Source organism: Monodon monoceros, unplaced genomic scaffold (genome assembly GCF_005190385.1).
Source record: "Monodon monoceros isolate NGI ecotype Baffin Bay Population unplaced genomic scaffold, NGI_Narwhal_1 Super_Scaffold_21, whole genome shotgun sequence".
NCBI classification, from domain to species: Eukaryota; Metazoa; Chordata; class Mammalia; order Artiodactyla; family Monodontidae; genus Monodon; species Monodon monoceros.
This window is the reverse complement of record NW_021703778.1, coordinates 60,552,247-60,577,654: the sequence shown is the minus strand read 5'-3', so window position 1 is coordinate 60,577,654 and position 25,408 is coordinate 60,552,247. Positions and strand designations below refer to the sequence as shown.

Here is a 25,408-nt window from a genome sequence, read left to right as displayed (position 1 = left end):
TCCACCATCTGCCCAGATTGCTGGCATTGTGATTAAGAGCACCTTTCTTTTCTACTGTTTGTAAGTCTGTAACTGATTTTGTAAGCGGGAAGTGGGGGGACCTGATTCATTCAGTAATAAAATTATAAAGTATTTTGAACTGAATGAAATGAAAACAGAAAATAGGAATAATTGTGGGATGCAGGTAACACCATGGTCAGAGGAAAATTTATAGTACTTAAATGCCTGTTAGAAAAGATGAAAGATCTCAAATCAATGACCACAACTTCCACCTTAAGAAACTAAAAAACAAAGAGCAAACTAAACTCAAAGTAAAGGTAAGAGTAGAAGTCAAACATACTGAAAGCAGAAAAACAATTGAGAAAACCAAAGAAACAAAAACTAGTTCTTCGAGAATGTCAGTAAAAGAGATAAGCCTCTAGCCATACTGATCAGGAGAAAAAGAAACAATTCACCAATATCAGGAATGAGGTAGGGATTTTAACTACACATCCTACAAATGCTGTGCCAGGTAGACTCTAAGATGGCCCTCAATGATCTATGTCTTCTGGTATTCATACCCCTATATAAGCCATTCCTCTTCAGTGTGACCTGGCCTAAGCGACTTGCTTCCAATCAAAAGAATATTGCAAAAGTGATGGGATGCCATTTCCATAATTAGGCTTCATAATACTGTGCCTTCTATCTTCCTAGCAGATCCCTCTTCCCTTGATGGCTATGATGAAGTAAGCTGCCATGACAGAAAGGCCCAACTGGCAAGATACTGAGGGCAGCTTCCAGCCAACAGGGGACTCTGATCCTTAGTTCAACAAACCAAAAGGAACTGAATCCTGCCAAAAAACACATGATCTTGGAAGCAGATCCTTCCCCAATCAGTCTTTCAGTTCTGGCAAGTACTTTGCTTACAGTCTTATAAAAGACCCTGAAGCAAAGGACCAAGCTAAGCTATACCTAATTCCTCACCCACAGAAACTGTGAGTCCATAATGTGTACTATTTTAAGCCACTAAAATTGCAGTAATTTATTATTATAGCAAGAGATAACGAATATAAATATTTAAAAGGTAATAGAGAATTATTATGAACAACTTTATGCCAATAAATTCAACTTAGATGAAATGGACAAATGGATATATTTCTTAAAATACACAAACTAACAAAGCTCACTCAAGAAAAAAATTGAATAGTTCTTATCTACTAATAAAGTTAAAATTAAAAGCCATCTCTCAAAGAAAACTCTAGGCCCACATATCTTCACTGGTAAATTCTACCAAATATTTAAAGAGGAAATAATACCAACATTACATAAATTCTGCCAAAAAATTAAAATGGAAGTAATAATTCTCAACTCATTCTTTGAGGCCAGTATTATCATGATATCAAATTCTGACTGACAGGACAAGGAAAAAAAATCATACAGATCAGTATTACTCAAATATAAAAATTCTTAACAACATTTTAGCAAATTGAATTCAACAATATATAAAAGAACAACACATAGTATTCCAGTGCTATTTATCTCAGGAATGCAAGGTTGGTTTAAAATTAAAAATAGTAATCAATATAATCCCACAGTAACACACTACAAAACAAAATCCATATGACCACCTCAATGGATGCAAAAAATTATTTTAATAAAATCCAACACCCATTTTTGATAAATACTCTCAACAAATTAGGAATAAAAGGAAATTTCCTCAATCTAATAAATCACATGAATGAAACGTATAACTAATGTCATGCTTAATGGCGAAAGACTGGTTGTTTTTCCAACATCAAGAACAGGGCAAAGCTATCCGCGCTTGTCACTTCTATTCAACACTGTACAAGAAATCATAACCAATTCAATAAAGGGGAAAAATCCAGATTGGAAAAGAAAAAGTTAAATTCTAATTATCCAAACAGAAAATCCTCCAGCACGTACAAAAAAACTACTACAGCTAGTGAGTTTAGCAAGGTGCAGGATATAAGGTCAATATACCAAAACTTATTATAGTTTTTATATAAGGCATGAACAACCAGAAATTTAAATTTATAACAGCATCAAAAATTATTTAGTGATAAACTAAAGATGTGTAATATGTGTTCACTGAAAACTATAAAACATTACTAACAGGAATTAAAGAAGACTTAAGAGAAAGTTATACCATAGTCACTGATCAGAAGATTCCACATTGCTAAAATATCAATTCCCCTTAAACTGATGAGATTCTATGCAACTAAAATCCCAGAAGATTTTCTAGAAACAGATATGCTGGTCGAAATGTTTCAGTGTATATGCAATGTACCTAGAATAGGAAAAACAATTTTGAAACAGAATAATTAAGGTTGGATGACTTACACTACTTGGTATCAAGATGTATTTTAAGGTACAGTGATCAAGATAATATGGTATCGATGTAAAGGTTTAAAAAAAATCAATGGAACAGAACAGAGAGTTCAGAAATTGATCCTCACATACACAGTTAATTGATTTTCAACAGAGATAACAGGGGAATTCAGTGGGGAAAAGGACAATCTTTTCAACAAACAGTGCCAACAAAACTGGATACTCTTATGCCAAAAAAAAAAAAAAAAAAATCAATTTTGACCCTGACTTTATACTTAACCAAAACTGAACTTGCAATGGATCATGGATCTAAATTAATAGTTAAGTATATAAACTGTCTAATTTACTATTTCTTGAGACTGTTACTATCAGTCAAACAATTCATATGTAACACAGAAGGATTCCACGGTAGGAAAAAAAATGTGAGAAGAAGTATATTCTGCTCCTTTCTTAAAGATTTATAATTTACAATAATATTAAAAACTGAGACACCTAATACCAACAAGGAAATCTAATTTTCTTTAACTCAATAATACATAAATATATTGGACCACAGAGCTCTGTATTTATATATTGTTTATTAATAACCTATTGAGCCCAGTTCTAGAAACTCTGATAGTGTTCAAAAATTTTTGTTTTACATGTTAGGAATTAAGTCCAGAATAAGTAACTCATCAGTCCTCTGTTCTTTGTATTACAAAACATCATTTTCACTTGATATGCCCTGGAGGTTTTATAACCAAGTATTGCTTATATTTTTGTGCTTCTACTCTCCCTGGGCCTTCATTACTACAACTTTTATCATTCTGTGGTATAACAATCTGTTTTTCTCATGAGAAGGAACACTCCTTTTGCCCAGGAAATGTGGACTGCTCATTTTCATTCTGCCCAACTAATGCCAGTGACTAGAAAATAGTGAAAACTCAGTAAGTGCTTTATAAGTAAAAAAAAAAGTGGGAGAAAAAAGGATTTTCATGTGAACAGCGCACAAACTAAAATATGGACACCCAAGAGAAGACTGTAAAATTCTAAACTGGGAAGGAAGATACTGAGGAAAAGTGATCTAAGAGAGCAAGGTAGGGTTACTGGAAAATGAAAAAAATATTTACAGAGCAAGAACTCAGAAAAGTCTAAACTTAATAAGATTTCATGGTATCACCAATGCAGAGAAGACGTTTGGTTCAGTACAGGTGATATTTCATTGCTCAATTACTAAATAATTTCCTATACTATACACCAGGAACATGATTGCTCCATGCAAAAAGCAGCAGATTGATAATGATATAAAACCACATGAAAATAATTACTTCACTTGAAAGCACAAAGGATTAAGTGTCTGTTCAATATGTTGAAGGAAAACAGTCCAAGCTTCTTATTCTCAGAATAAAAATGTTAGAATATATAACAAAAGTACATCACAAAAGGAACTGACATTAGTTGATCATGCTAAGCCTTTGACATACATAAGCTCATTGAGGATCACTACCTTGTGAGGTAGATATCTTTCAAACAGATTTGAGGAATTAACTGAAGCCTCCTCTTTTAAAATCTACATTCTGTCATAAGAATGTAGACTAATAAGAATCTACGTTCATAAGAACCTGGATTGGCCAATTTTATTTTTCCGAATAATTCCAAATCCCAAGATATGTTCATCTGTAATGAACTTTTCCAATAATTTCAATTTTATAAACATAATTAACTTTTCCTGACTTATAGGACCTCTTGGTGGGCATTTAAAAACTGCAACAGGTCCCCCATCTTGTTCAGGACATACTCCAGGAATTCAAAACAGCTGTCTTTCTAAGGAGCATCCAAGACTTGTAAAATTCTTAACATGGTTTTATATCAAAATGGAGTAACTTTTCATGAGACTGACTGTAAAAAGAGGAACACTTATAGACTTCTTAATAAATTACACATATGTGCTAAATACTTTATGCCTCTACTTAATTCTTACACACTTCTTATGAGATAAATCTCTTTGCAGATGAGAAATCTGAGGCTCAGAGATTAAGTTATTTTATCCTTTCCAAGGTCAAATACAGTGGTGATACCAGGAAGCAAATTTATCTGATTCATTCCATGGCTTATATTTTTAATGTATAAAATGGGAATAATATTTTTATAATAAATAATGATAGTGACATCATCTTACAACTTCTAGAGTATGTGTCAAAGTCCTGGACAAGTAGTAATAACAACTATTTTGGGGTCTCTCTTAAACTTCAGCAAGTGTGATATGGTCCAAAGGGACAGTAATTTAAAATCATACTGCCTGGTTACTACTCTTGTGTGCTTAATATCTGGTAAGTTATCTACCTTCTCTGAGCCTCAATTTCTTCACCTCTAAAATGGATGGGATTTTTTAAATGGCTTCTTGATGAGCTGGTATGAAGCTTAAGAAAGGTAACATGTGAAAGGTTTTAAACTATATTGTGACAAATGGTAGTTGTAAATATTGTTATTAATTAAAACAGGCTAAGGAGGCCTAAAAATGTATTCTGCCAGAATCTACCCTCCATTATTTTCTCATGAATAAGAAACATTTAAATTTATAGAAAATAACTTTTTAAAAAAGCTGTCAGAAAATAAATCCTCAACAATTACAAAAAAGGATGTAAGAGAGATTCCAAGATTATTATGTTTTGACTTCCACTTGCTAACTTTAAAGACCCAACACTGAGAAGATTAAAAAAAAAAGAGAATTGTAAAGATCAATCCTGATAAAGATGCTATTTCACAGCCATACAAAGTTAAATGAAGCTCACAATGAGGTGAGAAACTGACATACAGGCTCTTTCCAAAAGATCTATGTTAGAGCATCTCAACAGGCATTGTCCCTGTTGAATGGCTAAACTGAAAAAATAGGTTTGACTGGCTTAAAAATGGGAGAGTGGACAATCTGATAGCTATGTGATTTCTTTCATTTTAAATATCTGCTAGCAAGAGATTTAAAGGAGCTTACATCATCTTAACCCAATTTCTCCTTATCCAAAAACATTACGATTACAATTTATAGGCAGGTGCTGTTTGAATACGACCAAGAGTAACAAACAACATTTTCTCTCACGGGTTTATTTGAACCTAACTTTAAAATACACCCTTTTCTTACCCATAGTTTTCTTCACATTCAGAACATTCAGAAGGAGCAGTTACATAACAAAACAGAGATCAATGGGAACATAGATGCAATATATAGAAAACACTTACTTTAATTCTCTGTCCCTCCTGTCTTGCTTTGCTATTTAACTGCTTCATCTCGTGTTTTGTACCTGAGATCAAGAGGCATAAAATACTATTTCAAAATTTGTGTGTCCTTTCTAATTATTGCATTTGATCCCCTAGTAGCTATAAAACCTATACCATTATCCCCCTCAAAAATAAAAACAATGCAAACAGTAAACAATCTAGAGAAAATATGTGCTCTAAGGGAGTGAACTTTATTACCCATTAACGCTGACAAATGGGGGACAATGAGTAAAAACTATTTTATTTACTTTTTATTCACACAACTAGATTTTCCCATTTGTAAGGGAAGCTATTTATCAAAATCAAACAATCTGGTAGTTGTATAACACAACCACAACTAACTTGTCAAAGGCTAAATAAAACACATGGAGTTTAATTCAGGAGTCATCATTTTCTGGGGGTAGTGAGTCTACATGATTTCATATTTTCCTCATTCACCAAGTGTGCCAGTTTCTTTTTCCTTTGTGACATCTCTCCTCTCTCCAATATTTTGTGATCTTGATCCTATCATCCCAATCTAAGTCTTATTTCATCCCAAGTGGGCCTGTGTAGTAACATCATATCAGATTATCCAATTTCTTGTGTTTGGATCCATCCTTCATACCACAGTATATCGATATTTATAAAACCCTTTGTGCCATTCCCTGTGTCAAAGTTTATTTTTAATTGGTTCTCTATTTCTCAAAGGACAGACTTTATTTCTTCTACAGAAAGGTTATCTGCCTTATCACACTATTCACCTACAAAGCAAGGTGATTTACTATTTTCTAAATTTTGTGGTTTTGGTGCCTCTGTAACTTGTGGTCCCATCATTCTACATTTCCAGAAAGAGCTGTCTTCCTTTCAACCTTATTCACACAAATATTGTTTGTCCTACAATATTCTACTCAAACTCTTCCTATTCTATTAAGTCTTTCCTGACCACTCAAAGGAATTTCTCCCTCTCCTGTAATCTCATGGTAATCAGTGAAATTACTTTGGTAATTAATTATTTGTTGCCTAATTAGAGCTTCTCACTGCTGCCTTAAAAGAGTTAAAGTTTTACAGTTTATTTAAAATAAAGATGACTTGGTAAGTATGACTTGTATTTCCAACCATATTTCCTGAACTCTAAGATACACATTTATTCACTTTTGACATTTCAGAAACTGAGTGCATCTACAAATCTCAGCACGGTAAAACTGGGGAACCACAGAAAGAGCAAGTTCCTTAAAAGCAGGCAGACAACACTGTCATCCTTATTTACAAGGGTAGCTCTCATGCCACTGTGCTCTGCTGGGAGAAGAAAACAACACGTTCTCTATGCTCCTAGGTACTCCCAAGGCCCCTACTGTCAAATGTAAATGAACTACACACCAGGTTCTCTCAAAACTCCACCAGTATAACCCTTCCTGGAGTCAGAATGACCTCTGTTTGTTTTGCATAGATAACATGTGAAGGGAATTAAGCCCCTATTATGCCATCTCCAACTTGCTACCCATCAAACTTCAGAGTGGTTATTAGCCAAACTCTTCCATATATATGAAGGAACAGATATTGAATACTTGCTAAGAATGGAGAGAGCACTAAGCAAAATTAAAGATCCCTTTAGCCACATCTGACAGAAATGGTCCAGAGTTGTTAGAGAAGTAACATTAAATGAATACAGATAACCTTACGGACTCATTTTAGTGTCCATAGAATCTGAAAGCTCTAAGTTTACTCTAGTTGAATTTTTATTTATTTTTGTTTCCTTTAACCCAAGTACCTAATCTATGGCTTTGTGTATGACTCTCAGAAATCTAGAACAAATTCTGAATCCTTGTACCCTAATATTTTCATTTTTCTACCTGATCTGGTCTGTCAGGCTGCCATCCACAAGTATTCCTGACAGCTGATCTGAGAAATGACCACTGCTGGTGCTTTTTAAATAAACTGTACCCTCATATCCCTTCACTGCAACAGGTAGCACAAGTCACACAGTATGTTTACAATGAAAGAACTCAAAACATATCAACTATTTATCCCTTAACAGAAAGTCCCTGAGATTATTTTGTGCTGAGTCATACACAGCAGCTAAGCTAAGTATTTTAAAGCCAACTCATCACCACATAACTGGTTTTCCCCTTCTCCACTAATAGGCCTAAGTCCGGAACTTCAGTAAGGTAGTTATTATTAGTATCCACCACCTCCGGCCCCCACAACCAGTGCAAAAGGGAAAAGAAAAAAAATGTTTGAGGCAAAGAGAAGCAACGTGCCTAGAGTCATACAGCTAAGAAATAGGAGTGCCAGAAACAGCACAGGCATCTTGATTTCAACATTCAAGCTCTTAAATTGTACACTATTCTGCCTCATGAAACACTATACCTGCCAGGCAAATTTTTTAAAAAATCAAATAACGTCCAATGCCCTCTTTATCAATTGCAGATCCTCTTCTTTTTTCACCTTTGTCCTCTCTCTCCTCCCATTCCTTCAGTATATGGCAGAAAATTTAAGACAATTCTTTGAGTTGGGAAATTCTAAGGTAAGGGGGTTAAAAATACTAGCACAGAATTCAGAATATGTGAGTTCTAGGCCAGAGTCTGTCATTGACTAGGCAAACTTTCTGACCAAATCTCATGTGTATTTTGTATCAACAGCACACATCTCAACCTAGCCAAATCTCATACTCTCTTAAGTTTCCTCCTCTACGAACTAAAAGGACTGCATATAAATAAAACACCTTCTGGTTTTGAAAATTCTTCTAGCTTTCAAAATCTGAATATTGCAAAATGGGGAGGGAAGGAAGAACAACACGAGCAAGATTGTTTCATTCTGCAAACCATATTATAAAGAGAAGGGGGGGGAGCTTCCTTGGTGGTGCAGTGGTTGAGAGTCTGCCTGCTGATGCAGGGGACACGGGTTCGAGCCCCTGTCTGGGAAGATCCCACATGCCGCGGAGTGGCTGGGCCCGTGAGCCATGGCTGCTGAGCCTGCGCGTCCGGAGCCTGTGCTCTGCAACGGGAGAGGCCACAACAGTGAGAGGCCCGCGTACCGCAAAAAAAAAAAAAATAATAAAATAAAGAGAAGGGAAAACCATGGTAGAAATTTAGCAATTAGAAAAAATAAGCACTCAAACTCTACTCAATTGAATGTTGTTCCTTTTCCAAAAATAACTACCACAATGGGTTATATGTAACCTGAAAATACTTATGATTAAACTGCCAACTCCTGGGCATTGATGGTACCTATAAATATAATTTCTATTAGTGGTTACCTACCAGTGAACTCATACCTTTTAAATTAAGGAATGCAAAACTCTGTATTGTAGGAAAGAGTATCAACAGAAAGACTTCTCTTTCCTATGAGCCCTCTCATAACCCCTTGCCCAGGGTATAAACTGCAGCGGTACTTCGGCACTGTGAGCTTGGCCTAGGTTGGGTAGCAGAGCTTAAAAGGGCAGGAAAACCAAGATGACATGGCCCCTTGGAATTTCCGTAAACTAAAATGATCAGACAATATTTTTGAAACAGAATTTGTACATGAGGAAATATAAGCATGAAAATACATAATAAAATATTAGATATTTGGAGAAAATAATAATGGTGGTAATAATAGTAACAGCAGCTTTCATTTATTGTATCAATAAATGAAATACTTATAGCTATTATTATACTCCATCTTTACCAAAATCCTACAAAGTATCTGTAAGATTATCATAATTATAGAGATTAGAAACCTGAGGCACAAAGAGGTTATGTAATTTGTCCAAGGTCACAGAGCACGACTCTTCAGAGGCTGTGATCTTAAATAAAATGCTTCACTAAGCAGTGTCATCAATCAGGGCAATAATTTGTAAGCACAGAAGAAAGCCCTATAACCATTAATTAATACCACCACCACCTACTTCAAGCTTCACCAGCTTGTATCAATTTCGGTTCTGTCCCGTCCTCAAACTCCAAACGCAATTAATCTAGTATATCTAATGATTCTTCCTCAATCTGATTATATTCAGCAAACACATACAGAGCATTCATTATATATAAAGCATTATACAGACAAAAACTTTTATATCAAAGTTTCTCAGAAGACTTCTGCATTCCCAAGAAAGAAATTGCAGGGGAAAGGAAATCAATTTTATTTATGTCCTTTACAAATATAAAAGAAGTAAAAGTATAGTATTAATAAGCATGACTGAATCAGAAAACAATTCTTATTCATTACACTTAGAATGCAGCACATTTGCAAATGTATTCATTCACTTAAACTTGTTTGTTACAAATGAATCTAGTTGATAAATTCTGACATATATAAGATTAAAGCCAACACTTACAGAACACTCATTATGTACCAGACACTGATCTAAGCACTGCCCACTGTACATGCATCTCATTTAATTCTCACAACAACTTTGTAAAGTAATTATTATTATCCCCATTTCACAGATGAGTAAACTGAGGTACAGTAAATTTAAGTAACTGGACAAGAATCACACATGCTGTAAGTGGCAGAGCTGGGATTCATCCCAGGTAGTCTGGCCCCAGAGTATGTGCTCTTAATCACTGCCTTCTAAAGAGGGGGGGTTGGGGGGGGAATCTGAAACTAGAATAAATCATTAACACTGTACAAAATAAGAAAAATCATGATATTCTCTGGCCTTTATGCCTGGTTACAAAGGTCAAATATAGAAAACATTCATTTGTAGGAAAGAATAAAAAATAAGGGAGGGAGGGGACAAAGTCATTAATTAATTATACCTCTGCCCATGTCTAAATTATCTGAGATTAATCGCTCCTTTCAGTCTCTGGTGCTTTAAATTCAATCACCACTTTCACAAATTTCTGAAAATAGAAGCGCTATTCAATCATGATGATGCTTTTACCTGTTCATGTGTGTGTTTTTGTTCTGCACAGGTGGGGAGTAGGTCAACGGTGCTGTGGGTAGTTCTGATAACCGGAAACTCAACCAACCACCTGTACGCTATGAGGCTACTTTTCTGGTGGTTTTGGGAAAAACAGGGAAGACACACTAGAAAGAGCTCTGCTGTAGTGACTTTTCTTACTTCTGAAAATGGGCATAGGGTGAAACACTGAAAAGAAGTTTGTGGCCTCTTAGCCACACAATTCCAGTGGAACTCACTTATGCATCAAGGTTACTAGAGCAGAATGGTATCTTCATCAAAATTAAAGTCAGGAACGAATAGGCAAAAAGTATAAAGAGAAAAAATTCTCCTTGAGAAGTTGTTAAATAAATATTGATCTCAACCCTTCATGATTCTGTATAGCCAATTGTGTACACTAAAATGTATAGTAATACAGTATTAATAGAGTTCATATGCTAAATACTGCTTTACAGTACTGCAAAAAATTATTTTCTCCCTTATAGTTTTTTTTGAAAAGTTGTTAAATATTGATCTCAACCTTCATGAATCTGTATAGCCAATCTTGTACACTAAAATGTATAGTAATACAGTATTAATAGAGTTCATATGCTAAATACTGCTTACAGTACTACAAAAAAATTATTCTTTCTCCCTTATAGTTTTTTTTTTTTGCGGTATGCGGGCCTCTCACTGCTGCGGCCTCTCCTGTTGCGAAGCACAGGCTCCAGACGCGCAGGCTCAGCGGCCATGGCTCACGGGCCCAGCCACTCCACGGCATGTGGGATCTTCCCGGACCGGGGCACGAACCCGTGTCCCCTGCATCAGCCGGTGGACTCTCAACCACTGCACCACCAGGGAAGCCCCCCATTTTGCAGTTTTTAAATACCTTTTTATCACGACATACCACAAAAAGTAAACTTAAAATTTTTTCTACCATTAGTGTAAAATCAAATTATTTATTAAATGAGATTTTCCGTGATGGAAGTGTGTTATTTATACAATATAGTAAAGTCTAAATAAATGTCATTCACATAATTTCTACAAAGGCATCTGCAATTTCATTAAAGCTTAAACTGACTTAATTTTACTAACAATGTGTCAAAACTAGCTTTTGGCCAATATCATTATTTATTTCTAAATTTTAAAAACTCACTGTATTAAAATACTAAGGAGAATTAAGTACTTTGTTCAACTGAGATTCTTATTAACAAAATTATATCCATCTATACTTATGATTATGAAAAACATGGTCAACGTGGTAAAAGATATTTAATAGTAAAACTCAGAAAGTTGACAATCTTCCTATAAAGGAGTGCTGAGGACAGCTTCAAAGATAACCATAAATGTCTCTCCCTGATGAGAAGAGTTCAGGGGAGAAATAAATGGTTTGAAATTGTAAATAAAATGTAACATCTTGACTAACACAGAATCATGACTAGGATAAAGGAAAAAAGTTACTGGAAGAGTAGATTTCACCGGAAACAAAAAGAAAAGAGGGCAGTAAATCACTGTTCTATCAGATCACTCAGTAGCCAGGCAGGGAAAAAAATGTGTGTGAATAGTGTGTGCGTGCGTGTGCGCGAGCATATGGCTGTATGGGATATCTGGAGATTAATCTGGATTTTTATAACAGGAAACTACTATAAAATCAATTTAACTTTTCACTGTACATAACATACACTGAAAAAACAAATTAAGAATAAAAAACTGCATTTCACATTTGACCTATAGATCAAATAGCAAAAAGAAAAGCAAGATTTGCTTTGAAGTCCATCTCTAAAGGTAAACTTAATTTCAGGAACATGAAATATATAAATGTTTGGATATATTATTATGGTCTCTTCTCTTAAAATCCTATTCAGTACTCAAGTAGAAAAACACTGAAAGCTTGAAAGGGAAGTAAGGTACAAAGGCACCATTTAATGTATATTAAGAAATAACATGTTATCACACAGTATCTCAAGGCTCTGAAAGAAAATAATCCAGTATCAACTAGTATTGTCCTCTAATATATAAAATCCCTACTTCAAAATCGAAACAGGAAACCTATCTTTCCTATTCACAGTATTATTCAAAAAATAAAAAAATTTTAAAGGTGGAAGGAAATTTGGATATCAACCAGTTTACCCACAAGATAAAATATCACGTCCAAGATTAAGTAGCAAGTTCAAAGTAGTGTCAATAGTAGATCCTGTGATACCCAGGACAGTGCTGTTTACACTACAACTCAGCTTTCACAGCACTGATTTGAGAGAAGGAAACACTAAAACCCATGTTTAACAGTCTCTCTCTACAGTTTCCTGGATTCCACAGGACTATCCCAGTTCTTCTCCCAAGTATTCAAAATAAATTAAACATATTTACAGCCAAATATAATAGCAAAACCCATATTTTAGTAAGTATTTTCACTCAGCATTTTTCAATGCAAAACAGTGTAACCCATATGGAGACTATGAATTCCAACCACATTATTCAGGTTTTCTTCCACTTAAACCAATTTGCTTCTAGAGTTAAGTGCCCATAAATTTTATGCTTGTCTATTCTCTCTTGGTTAATTCTGAGAGAAATAAATAGTTCATTATTCATTCAAAGTATGACCTTTTGGAAAAGGTAGCTCTTAACCTCATCAATTTACTGCAGAATCTGGGGGCACAGCCTTTAATTTTATTGTCAATTCTTTGGTCTAATTTTCAGTCTCTCAGTCTCATTTTTTAAAGTTTTGGGGATTTTTTTTGTTCTTTTAATTTCTGGAAAAGGCTCTAAACTTTTAACCTTTCATTGTATAGCATGTTAGCTTGGTCCTGTTTTCTCTTAACTGCCAACCAAGAAATGTCATCTGTTGTATCTGTTTTGATATGCTTCCAAGAGACAGGGCTATAGAATCCCTGATACAAATCGCTGATGACTACTATAGCAAGAACGTGAAAGGGGAGACTAGAAGCTGGTCCTTTGAGAGCTCTCAAGGCAAATAAACAATACAAGAAGAAAAATGACTATGTTTAGAGATTACTTAGTGAGGCATTCCAAGCTCTTCCAGCTTTAGTAAAGGGTATTACAAGTAGTTGAGGTGTAGAAATAACATCAAGAATATTTCTTTCATTGTAGGACATAAAATGAACTCCCATAGTATGACAGTTAAGGGAAAGAATTAAAGCTACCATGAAGGTACTGGGTATTCTAATATATTCCCATAAAATACATTAATCTTCACTTCTCTTAGGAAATAGAACTCACATATGAAAGAACTTACTTATTCTGCCAAATTATCTTTACAATTTTAATCAAGGGTTGATGAGCAAACTTACTCTAGATGAGTCATAAGAGGGGCTTGGTTGACCACTTGTTCCCCAAGATGTTGTACCTCCTCGTTCATCCATACCTAAGGAGAGAAGAAAGTAAACAATATAAATCCAAGAGGATACAATGATGGGTTTTGTTTGGTATAGCAGATAATACAATTCAGTGGGTGGTATCTGCATTTGATTGGAACTGGCTGTGTATCAATCCTTACCTCAGAAACCTGCAGAAATAAGTTACTTGGGAGTATCTTTATCACTGCTCTATACAATGCCCTACATACATTGCCAATGTAGGTCTTTGGAGATTTTTGAACAGAGCATAATCTAGGTCTCTCCACCTGTCTCCACCCACTGCTACTTCTAAGAGTAGATGAATGCCCCACCCCCAACTTTCTAAAGCTTAGTACTGCCTCCATGAATATACGAAGTGAATAAGGGTTAGAAAATGAAGCAAGTCAAACAAGTGCTCAAGTTAATAAAACTGGTTTCTATCAAAGCACTGAGTAGCTATTCTTAACTGAAGACATCAAACTAAATCAAACTATATCAAACCATATCAAATCAACATTAATTATATCAAAACTAATCAAAATGATGTGACAACTCATCCTAATAAAATCTCCTCTAAAATCTGATTCTAAATGAGGAGATCTATTCTTAAGAAAATTGCAAAGGAAGACTCAATGTGACAAGGATAAATTACCATTAACAACAAAACAGTTCACTATCCTCCTTAATGTTCCTTCTGAAGCTTTGGCTCCATTATTTTCACCTTCCAATCAATCCCCAGAAAAATCTGAAAGAGTTGGAGATCTCTCAATCCAGCCATTTCTCCCTTTTCTGTTTTGAAGACCAGCCTTTCTCATCCTTGACTCCTAACAGGGTACACTTTCCCAGCCCCTTCTGAGACTCTTTCTATGATGAAATACAAATGGTTGACTTTTTTTGTTTCATTCTTGCATGAGAAAACTCTAGATGTTACAAAAACAACATTCTGTTAAGTTTAGAACCTCTTTTTCTTCAAAAAAATTCCTTGAAGTCTTCTGTGATTTAGATGAGAAGTGGTCTGTACTAAGTTAAATGCTACAAATTCTCCAATAACTAGCCACGATTCCCAAGGCTCTTTCATAGGGACCAAATTGCCAACTGAAGGACTAGGTGACAAAAGCAAGGAAAGGAAGTCAGTACCCAAAGTAAAATACACTAATTACTAATTCAGTTAGTAGGACCCTAATTTATTCTTTTTATGAATCTGTACTTCCTATATCAAAAACAGTACAGAGAAAAGATGGGTACCTACTATAAACAACACACTAAGCACAATTTCAAATAAATCAGAAGCTTTAAAAACACACAGATTATATGTAAAAACAAAACAAAACAAAAACAACAACAAAAAAAGTGTTTTCGTTTTGTTCATTCTTGGAGAATTCTTATTGAAATTCTAGATTTAAGAAAGATTCTACAAGTCTGGGGAATATCATGCAAAAACACACTTTGTTACTAAATATTCTCCAGTATCCAGTTACCTGTGGTCTATTTTCCAAGCATTTTCTTTGCAATCAACACTGTAGAATAGCAGATAGGATTCCAATGAGACCCAATCCAAGACAAAGACTACTATCAATCTACAAAATCCATTAATATAAAGCTACTTACGAAACTGCAAATAATTTTAGGAAAAGTTTTATTTAAAAAGATCATACTTTCCATTTGTAACTTTTTTCCTACATGAGTTATATTTTTAAAATATCATATATCCAAAGTAAATTGGCTCCTGAAAGCAGGGTCTCAAATATTTGCACACCCATGTTCATAGCAGCACTATTTACAATAGCCAAAATGTAGAAGTGACTTCAGTGTCCATTGACAAATGAATGGATAAACAAAATGTGGTATATACCTACAGTAGAATATTATTCAGCTTCAAAAAGGAAAGAAATTCTTACACATGCTACAACCTGAGGACATTATGTTAAGTGAAATAAGCTAATCACAAAAGGACAAATAGTATATGGTTCCACTTACATGAGGTACCTAGAGTAGACAAATCCATAAAAAGCAGTGGTGGGCCTGGGGGTGGGGAGTAAACATAACTTTCATTGATTTAGAACATACAATGCAAACTTATTTTGATGATCCTATTTCTAATGAAAATAATTCATTTTATGACTCTGAATTGCCTTTTATCAAATAATTAATAAATATGGGGGCTATGTGTTATTTTAAATACATTTGTAAAAGAAAATAAATGGGTATCTGCTATAGAAAACATCTCAGACAAAATTTTAAGTGATAAATGAAATTCTGTGAAAACACATACTTAATTCTTATCAAGTGACACTAATTACTTCCACAACATCAAAGAAGAGCAAAAATTAATTAAATAAAATTGTAATTAATTAAGCCACCAACTAAAGAGTACTACATACCAATGATACAAGACATGTAGAGGGCTCAAAGGATGCTATAGAGTAACAAGGATCTGGCTAGGGTTTAAAAGAGCTCTACAGCTTTATTGTTAATGTATCTAGACTCTGAGCAGAAGATCGTGGCTGGCACTGACAAAGGCAAGAGTCATCCTTTAGCATCAACGACTCCTTTCTGCTCAACACAATGGCTGTACAAACATAGAATTATGACAGGAGTAATAAACTTTCCAAAGCTTCAGCCACAAGACCAAGGTAACCAGGAAAAAAGAAATTACCTACAGAAAATAAACAATACAGAAATTATACAAATTGATCAAAATCTGAAAAACAATGTATCAACAAGAAAATATACCACAGTTGCAATACAGTAATTAGGAGGAAAACATTTCTATTAAGATATGTCTGAATCACCACTGCCATATATTTTTCTTTCCTTCCTATTTCTAGTCTACATATGCCAATTCAACAATTTTTGAGATGCCAGTGCCTCAACTTACAGATTAAAATGGTAGATGTAACAGAAAGTTTAGGAATAATTAAGTAGCAGAAACACTTTTGAGTCTTGCTTAACTTTCTAATTAATCTATTCTATTTCTCTGCAACAAAATTAAAAGGGTTAACCAATAATTTAACTAATAGAGATTTAAATTGATACTTTTTTAATCTTTTATATACAGAATCTCTTAAGTACCTGCTTTTCTGAATGGAACCAATTAAAATCCAATATATATTTTGATTCCATATGCCTCATTTTAAAAGTCTTAATATTTTATTTAACATTTTTCAGTAAAGAACAAACATTAAATTTTAGACCGTATGTCTAAAAACACTGGTTTGTGAATTCAATGGAACAATCTGCTTCCTTCTCTTGTGAAACATTTAATAGGAAAAGTAACTGAAAGCAAATCATAAATTACTACACATACAGGCACTTCCCTAAGAGGCTGGGAGCCTGAAGAAGGAATACAAGGTGTAACCAAGTTTTTGAGATGTCAGAGAGCAAGACTCTTGGAGGAGCAAGTAAACTTAGCCAAGTAAAATATCTAGCATTACTTTCTTTCCTATGAAGGACTCAGGTACTACTTTGCCTGCCTCCTCTCTACTGCCACCATCTTTTTTGACTGAAAGTGCTCTCTTTCTTGAATCAGTATAAAATTATCTCACAGCTTCTATCCTTCTACTTCTTTCATTCTCCTAGCACAAAATCCTAGAGACTTCTCTAGGCTTTCAGCCATTAGCAAAAATTGGAAACATTTTTTTGGGGTACTGACTTTTCTATACCCTATACACCTGTTCCACACCACCCCCCGCCAATCTGGGCCCCCAGGGGCTCAAAAAACAGTACAGGGTTTGTGTACATGAAGCATTATTCAAGCTTTGGTTAGGCTCAGACAAGACCTACCTGGAGGTAAAAGGGGTGAATGAGGAGTAAAGCTGCTGACCAGCTCCTCTCCCACCTGCTACCACCAGACCTATCACCAAAGACTCTGTCACCCTAGACTACGAGGGTGAAGGGAGAAACACGTCTGGAATTGGAAAATATTTCAGGTACTGGTGGGGAGTCTAGAGAGCAGAGAAGTAATGAAAGGGAAAGCGGGGTGGGGGATACACAAAATCAAGAGAAGAGTAGTTAGGATATCCCTGCAGCAAAGCTATAAGAAAAACAAGTCAGGGCTTCCCTGGTAGTGCAGTGGTTGAGAATCCTCCTGCCAATGCAGGGGACACAGGTTCGAGCCCTGGTCCAGTAAGATCCCACATGCTGCGGAGCAACTAAGCCCGTGCGCCACAACTACTGAGCCTGCACTCTAGAGACCGCGAGCCACAACTACTAAGCCCGCGAGCCACAGCTACTGAAGCCCGTGCGCCTACAGCCCGCACACTGCAACAAGAGAAGCCACTACAATGAGAAGCCTGTGCACCACAATGAAGAAGAGCCCCCACTCGCCGCAACTAGAGAAAACCTGTGCACAGCAACGAAGACCCAATACAGCCAAAAATAAACTTAAAAAAAAAAAAGCTTTTCAGAAAAACAAGTCAATACAGCCACATTGCTTTGTATTATGCCCGAGAGTTATTCCTTGTGGAAAAGGGACATATATAAAGTTGGGAGGAACAGCACAGTGGATTGTATACCTCTCTTACTCTCTGTCTCTTTCTCTCTTTCATGCACATACACACAGCTTTTGGTAGCAGTGAAATCAGGTTTTTATTCTAGCAAATAAAATACTTCAAAAATATCAAATCCCAACACTGTTATAAATAAGGAAAAGATAATATACTTTGCAGGACTGCCATCTGCTATAGGATGATTCAATAGATGATTTGATAAAAGAAATCTAATTGGAGATAGCTATGTCAGATAACCAAAGCTATGGATGTGTCTCTTCAGTAGTTTCTTCACTCAATTTTATTTGTGGGCTAATGATATTCCTTTAGATCAGACTCAAAGGCTGCAATCAATTGTAAAACAATATACACCTAAAAACCCACCACCACCATTTTTTATTATATTTCTCAAATTTTAGATACTTATGAAATAAATCTACCTATGTGTTTTTCCAGAAATTCACTGTGAAACAGAATCAATTAGAATATAAAAGCAAATCCTTTGTTTTTATGCTACACATTAACGAAAAACAAAACAGAAAAGCTATGGAAATGTTGAAATTGTACGGAAATATGAGACCTGCTGCTTCATATGAAGTACATAACATTGGTTACAGAATTTTTTATTTATTTTTTTTTTGCAGTACATGGGCCTCTCACTGTTGTGGCCTCTCCCGTTGCAGAGCACAGGCTCCAGACGCGCAGGCTCAGCAGCCATGGCTCACGGGCCCAGCCGCTCTGCAGCATGTGGGATCTTCCTGGACCGGGGCACGAGCCCGTGTCCCCTGCATCAGCAGGCAGACTCTCAACCACTGTGCCACCAGGGAAGCCCGAATTTTTTTTTTTTCTTTTTTACTAAAAAATTTGAGATTCTGTAAAGTGAACTGTCAAATTAAAAAGTTTAACTCTTTTTAAAGTATGTAAGAAAATAAGACCAGTAAAAAGATTTAAAGGAATCACCTTTTTAGGTCATCTTTAAAATTAATCACAATTTCTATTTGGAATTGATGAGAACTAAGATTTTAAAAGTAGGGATATTCCAGTGCCAAAGTACACTAGAATAAGATAATTAAACATGACTAATTTCAAGAAAATGACTAATTTTGAAATTAACTTCCAAACAGTGATTTCACTATGCTATTTTTATTAGCCACATCACTCTATATAAATGTCCTGTAAATATACAATTAAACAGGACATTCTAGTGATTTAATCAATGAAGTAAGAGTAGACGGTCAAAAGGAAATGGCAGGTCTATCTGTTTAGGAAAAATAAAAAACTGCCTAATGTCCAGGGATTGAAACTAAGTTCTCAAAGGGCAAGCAGGTATTTTGTACCACCTTGAGAACTATCTATATAGTGACCTGGTATATTGAGGATTTGCTCTGATTGTCTGAAGAGACATTCTAATAACCCTGTCAAAGCTCCTGAGCCATCTCCAAGCCTCCCCTAAACTATCTGGCTGTCAAATTTCTGGAAACAAGAAAAGGCCCTCCCAGGGCACCTAAAAGCAACTGTCATACTCCTCTGGAATCTAAACAACAAAGCCCTGCACCTAAACAACAATGCCAGATGTTTTCTTCCACAGAGGCACTAAAGAAGTCCATTCTAAAAAAGGCTTGATGCCTCTTCTCCAACTCTGGGTAAGTCTCAGCAAAAAATGTCCCTATTCAGTCTCTCAATGATACAATCCCATTAGATTTACTTTATAAACATTTTCAAAATCTGACTATGACTCACTATTTTATTTTATTTTATATTTATTTATTTACTTGGCTGCACTGGGTCATTTGTTGCGGCACATGGGATCTTCATTGTGGCATGCGGTATACCCTGACCAGGGATGGAACCCAAGCTCCCTGTGTTGGGAGGAAGGAGTCTTAACTGCTGGACCACCTGGGAAGTGCCTGACTCACTATTTTTAACATGATCATTTTAGTCTGAGCCACCATCACCTCTGTATTATGGCAATAGCCTCCTAAAGAGTCTCCCTGCTTCTTGCCCCTGTGACAGTGTGTATACTCTACATAGGAACTAGAATGACCTTTTCAAAACAACTCAAATCCTGTCAATCCTATGCTCAAAATCTACCCATCTCATTCAGTATTAAATCCACTGGTCTACAGTGTTTCATGGGTTCCACCTCCCACCTCTCTGACTTCATCTCCTACTATTCATTCTCTTAGATCACTCTTTTTCAACTACATGGACCCCTGTTTTTGCTCAAACACACTGAGCATGCTTCCTCCTTAGGGCCTTGGCACTTGTTCTTCCCTCTTCATAAAATGCTTCCTCCCAGATATCTGAATGGTTTGTTCCCCTAATTTCCTTCAGGTCTCTCTATTCAAATATCATATTATGGGGGGATGTTTACAATCTGTTTTTCCCCCCCAGTAGATTGAAAACACCAGGAAAACAAGAGTGTCATCTGTTTTGTTCAATATTGTATGTTTGGTGCCTGGAACAATGCCTGACACACAGTAGGCACTAATAAATATTTGTGGAAGAAATAAATGTATAAAGTGGAAATAATACATTCAGTTTAATATAAGTGGGGCTGAAACTGGTTCCCTATTTGTTAGCTTACCATTCTTCTTTAGAAATAATTGAAACCAATATTCTAAATAAATGAATAGTAGTTTAAAAATTCCAATGAGAAGCAGTTAGACTATAAATGACTCTATGAACTAGACAAGTAACTACCCCCAAAGAGAAAACATTATCTAAAAAGTGTTAGAGAAACCTAAATCCTCACTAGGCTTGGTGGCTAAACCACACACAGACGTTCAATATCACAGCTTTGAAATAACATCATTACATGTCCTAAGAAAAATCACTTTGTATTCACTATGGTACAGCCTAATGTACATTGCTATAAAAGGAACTCTAAATAAAAAATGTTCCAGAAGTTTCATGTAGTCAGCATGATGTTGGGATATTTACAAATGTGGTTAGAAATGCAATAATCTCTTAAATTTGTTCTTTTTTTTTTTTGTGGTATGCGGGTCTCTCACTGTTGTGGCCTCTCCCGTTGCGGAGCACAGGCTCCAGATGCACAGGCTCAGCGGCCATGGCTCATGGGCCCAGCCGGTCCACAGCATGTGGGATCATCCCGGACCGGGGCACGAACCCGTGTCCCCCTGCATCGGCAGGCAGACTCCCAACCACTGTGCCACCAGGGAAGCCCTAATCTCCTAAATTTGGTAACACACCTTTCATATTCCCTTAACCACTCAGTTACCCATTGTATTAATTTCTACCTTGCCAATATTTTGAGTAACTATCCCTTGCTCTGATTCAGGTCCTGTGTATTGCTTATTCTTCTATTATGTTCCATGCCAATCCACAGTTAACACTGCCAGCACAATTATCTTGCCATAAATACAAGTTGGATCACATCCATTCACTTTTCAAATATGATCCTCTGCTGCCTCAGGAATAACACTCACACTCCTGAGGTGGCATTTTTCATGGTGGCCTCAATCTACTTTTTTCAGCTTCAATACTGAATACTATATTTCTCAGAAAACTCAACGCTTGGGATTCCCTGATGGCACAGTGGTTAACAACCTGCTTGCCAGTGCAGGGGACACGGGTTCGAGCCCTGGTCCAGGAAGATCCCACATGCTGCGGAGCAACTAAGCCAGTGTGCCACAACTACTGAGCCGGCGCTCTAGAGCCTGTGAGCCACAACTACTGAGCCTCTGTACCACAATTACTGAAGCCCACGCATCTAGAGCCTGTGCTCCACAACAAGAAAGCCCGCGCACAGCAACAAAGACCCAATGCAACCAAAAATAAATAATGAATAAATAAATAAAAATTTAAAAAAAGAAAACTCAATGCTCCAGCCTCATAAAGACATTAGTCACTCCCCAAACATGCCAAGCCTTGTCACACATTCATATTCTACTCCTATTGCTTCCTAGTCCTAGAATATCCTCCCTTATCTTTTCCCCCACCTACTGAGTTTCTAATTTTGAATCAGTCTAAGATCGAATGTCCTCTCTTCTGAGAAGTGTTCTCCATCAACTAAGTCAATATTAATCACACTTCTTCAGAAAGTGATTTGCACTTACTTTGTCTTCAACATTGACATTTACTTTTCACATATACCCTACCAATAAAACTTTATAACAGGAAACATACCTTGTTCATCTCTATGTACTTCTGGTACTTCACAGAAGTGTGGTATTTTGCATTCAAATGTCTAAGTGGCTAAGGCACATATAAAATTAGGGCATTCACGTGACAGTCCGTCATAAGAATTCAGTTAACTAGAGATGGGTTAAAAAAAGAAATTCAAAGTAGAAGAGGGATGTCTAGCAATCTAAGTAGATCTCCAAGAATTAGTAAAATAATAATAATTATTATTATTTTAAAAGTATTATTTTTAAAAAGTATTATTTTTAAAAGCAGATTGCAAATATGCAGGAGGCAATCTCAAAACTGAACTAGTGAGTTCAGCTTCCAACATGATGTACTACGCTCCTACAGACAGCTACTATAAATTCTGGAGAAAAAATATAAATATAAAACAAACTACATAAAGACTCCACCTTAAGAGTAAACCTAAAGGGTCTACCAGGAGAATGAACAAAACCAGGCTGATTTTGGATGGGAATATAAACTTGGAAGAAGAGACCAGAATGAGTTTCTCCTTTTAACAGCTTTAGGGATCAGCACAAGTGAGTTTCCCATTTTAAAGCTTCATCCCGCAGGCAAGCAGCAGCCACAGCACGCAAGAACTAAAATTCCAATAGAAAACTTACTATCTTTCTGGATAGAAGAAAAACAGGAAAGAGCAGGACAACCATAACCACCAGAAAGCAAGGACAGAATCCCCAAAAGGAGAGAGGCAGAAAAGATGAGTCCCAAATTTTGGGCACATCTCTGTTCAAGTCTTTGGATGAACCCTGACATACACATTCACAGGGCAGTTTGCAGTTGAGGCTGAAAGAATCAAATCAAATTGAGATTTGAGCAGCTGCTAACCTCAGGCAAGATAGAGTTTTCACTCTGAGTGTGATCCAATTAATGGCTCACTAAAACAAAGAAATCAAAACTCTTTGGAGGAACATAAAAGAAACCAAAAGTTCCACAAATAACATTCATAATATCTATAACACAAGCCAAAACTCCTTGACAATGAAATGTGACCCAATCTCAAAGAAAAAGATAATCAAGAGAGGCCAACTTCAAGATGACACAGCTACTGAGATCTTCAGACAAGGGCATTAAACCAGGTACCTTACTATACCCAATCAAGTAAAGGACATATGCTTGTAATGAATGAAAAGACTGGAAATCTCACAGAGAAAAAGAAAACACACACACATACACACAAAAAACAAATGGAAGTTTTAAAAATTAAAATATCTGAAGTCTAAAAAAAAAAAAATTATTGGATGGGTTTAAGAAAGGAATGGAGATGACAGTAAAGAGTGAATGATTTTGATGACAGATCAACAGAAATAATTCAATTTGACAAAAAATTAAAAGAAAATAAACTGGGTCTTAGAGACCTAAAGGAAGATATTAAAAAGTCTAACATAGAGTCTAATAAGAGATGAGTAAGTCTAATAAATCTAATAAGAGAATAAAGAGACTAGGGTAGAAAAAAATTTTGAAGAAATAATGGCCAGAAAATTCATAAATGTGGTTAAAAGACACAAATTTACCAGTTAAGGACACTCTGTAAACCCAAAAGGATAAATATTAAGAAAACAGGATACCATAGTCACATTTCTGACAACCAAAAATACAGAGAAAACCTTGAATGTGGACAGAAAAAGGACACATTACATACAGAAGAACAACAATTCAAATACTGCAGACTTGTCTTTAGAAACTATGAATGTCACCAGATGTGGAAACACATCTTTAAAGTACTGAGGCATGGGGATCTCAGCCAGAATAAAAATATCCTTCAAGAATGGAGATGAAATACATTTTCAAATAAAATAAAATTAAGAATTTGTTACCAGCAAAACTTCAGTACAAAATACTAAAAGAAGTTCTTCAAGCTGAAGGATATGTTATCAGAGAGAAACCTGAATCTTGAGGAAGGAAAAAAGAACATGAGAAATAGTAAATATAAGAAACTTTTTTTTTCCTTTTAACTTCTTTAAAAGTTATTTATATAAAAATTGTAACATTCTCTCACAGGAGTTACAATGTATTTAGCTGTAATACATATGACAAATATAGCATAAAAGAAGGCAGGGGTGGGGATAAATAGACCTATAAGGTTACAAGATTTCTACATTTTATGTGAAACGGTAGAATATTAACTCTAAATTGACTGGGAGAAGTTAATGACATATATAACCTGAGAGAAACTACCAAAGCGGAAAAAAATGCAGAGGCATCACTAAAAAGCCAACCAATAAATTAAAATGGAGTCCTAAGAAATAGCCAAATCCAAAAGAAAGAAATACATTTGAACAAAATACAGAAAGAAAAAAGAGAAAACAAATGAATTAGTACCCCTTAATCTAACCATACAATAAAACATTCCATTTTTGTCTGAGGAGGAAGACAAACAGAGAAGCATCAACAGATACTACTCATTTCAATGAGAACACACCTCATTGCTCTGTGAGCTCACAAAGTTCATGCTGTTGCTCTTCTTCAGCAAGACAATTATATTTGGGTTTGGTGCGGGAAAAGAAAGATGAAAATATTACATTGCCCTTGCACATTAAACAAAAAACATACAGTACCACACCACTGTGAAAACTGCATACAGAAGTTTTTAGGTTGTTTATTTTTATAGTACCCATCAGGATCATAAGCCAGTATCAATAAAGCAGCTTCTGCATAAGTACATTTTGGTGGATTTTTGCTGATTACCTAACACAATTTGCTATTTAAAAACAGCTGTGTGAGCAATTACTATTCTTAATTCCACAAACAATTCTATTCATTTCCTGTAATAAGGCCTGTGTACTCCCTGCGTTCAAGTCTTAGACCATTAATTCCTGTAATGGCAACACACTCTGCCTCTCTCAAAGGAACTCCGTAAAAATTTTTCCATCGTATTTTCCTCATATTTTAAAATCCCATCCTCATATACCCTTCAAACTCCCACTCATTTATTTCTAAATTCACAAAACAAAAATTTACATTGACTACCTTCACTCCTTTCA

At 35.6% G+C, this 25,408-nt stretch overlaps 1 protein-coding gene across 8 annotated transcripts in view; it reads right to left on the bottom strand.

Moving 5' to 3' along the window:
• Positions 1-25,408, bottom strand: part of TCF12 (transcription factor 12) — a 381,378-nt gene that overhangs the window by 217,434 nt on the left and 138,536 nt on the right. For 6 of the 8 annotated variants that reach the window (XM_029237044.1, XM_029237043.1, XM_029237045.1 and 3 more), the window contains one exon: positions 13,726-13,799. In XM_029237044.1, coding sequence (XP_029092877.1) covers positions 13,726-13,799 — 74 coding nt within the window. Of the gene's footprint in view, positions 1-5,541; positions 5,604-13,725; positions 13,800-25,408 lie in introns of all 8 variants that reach the window. The other 2 variants (XM_029237048.1, XM_029237049.1) reach the window with 1 other exon arrangement.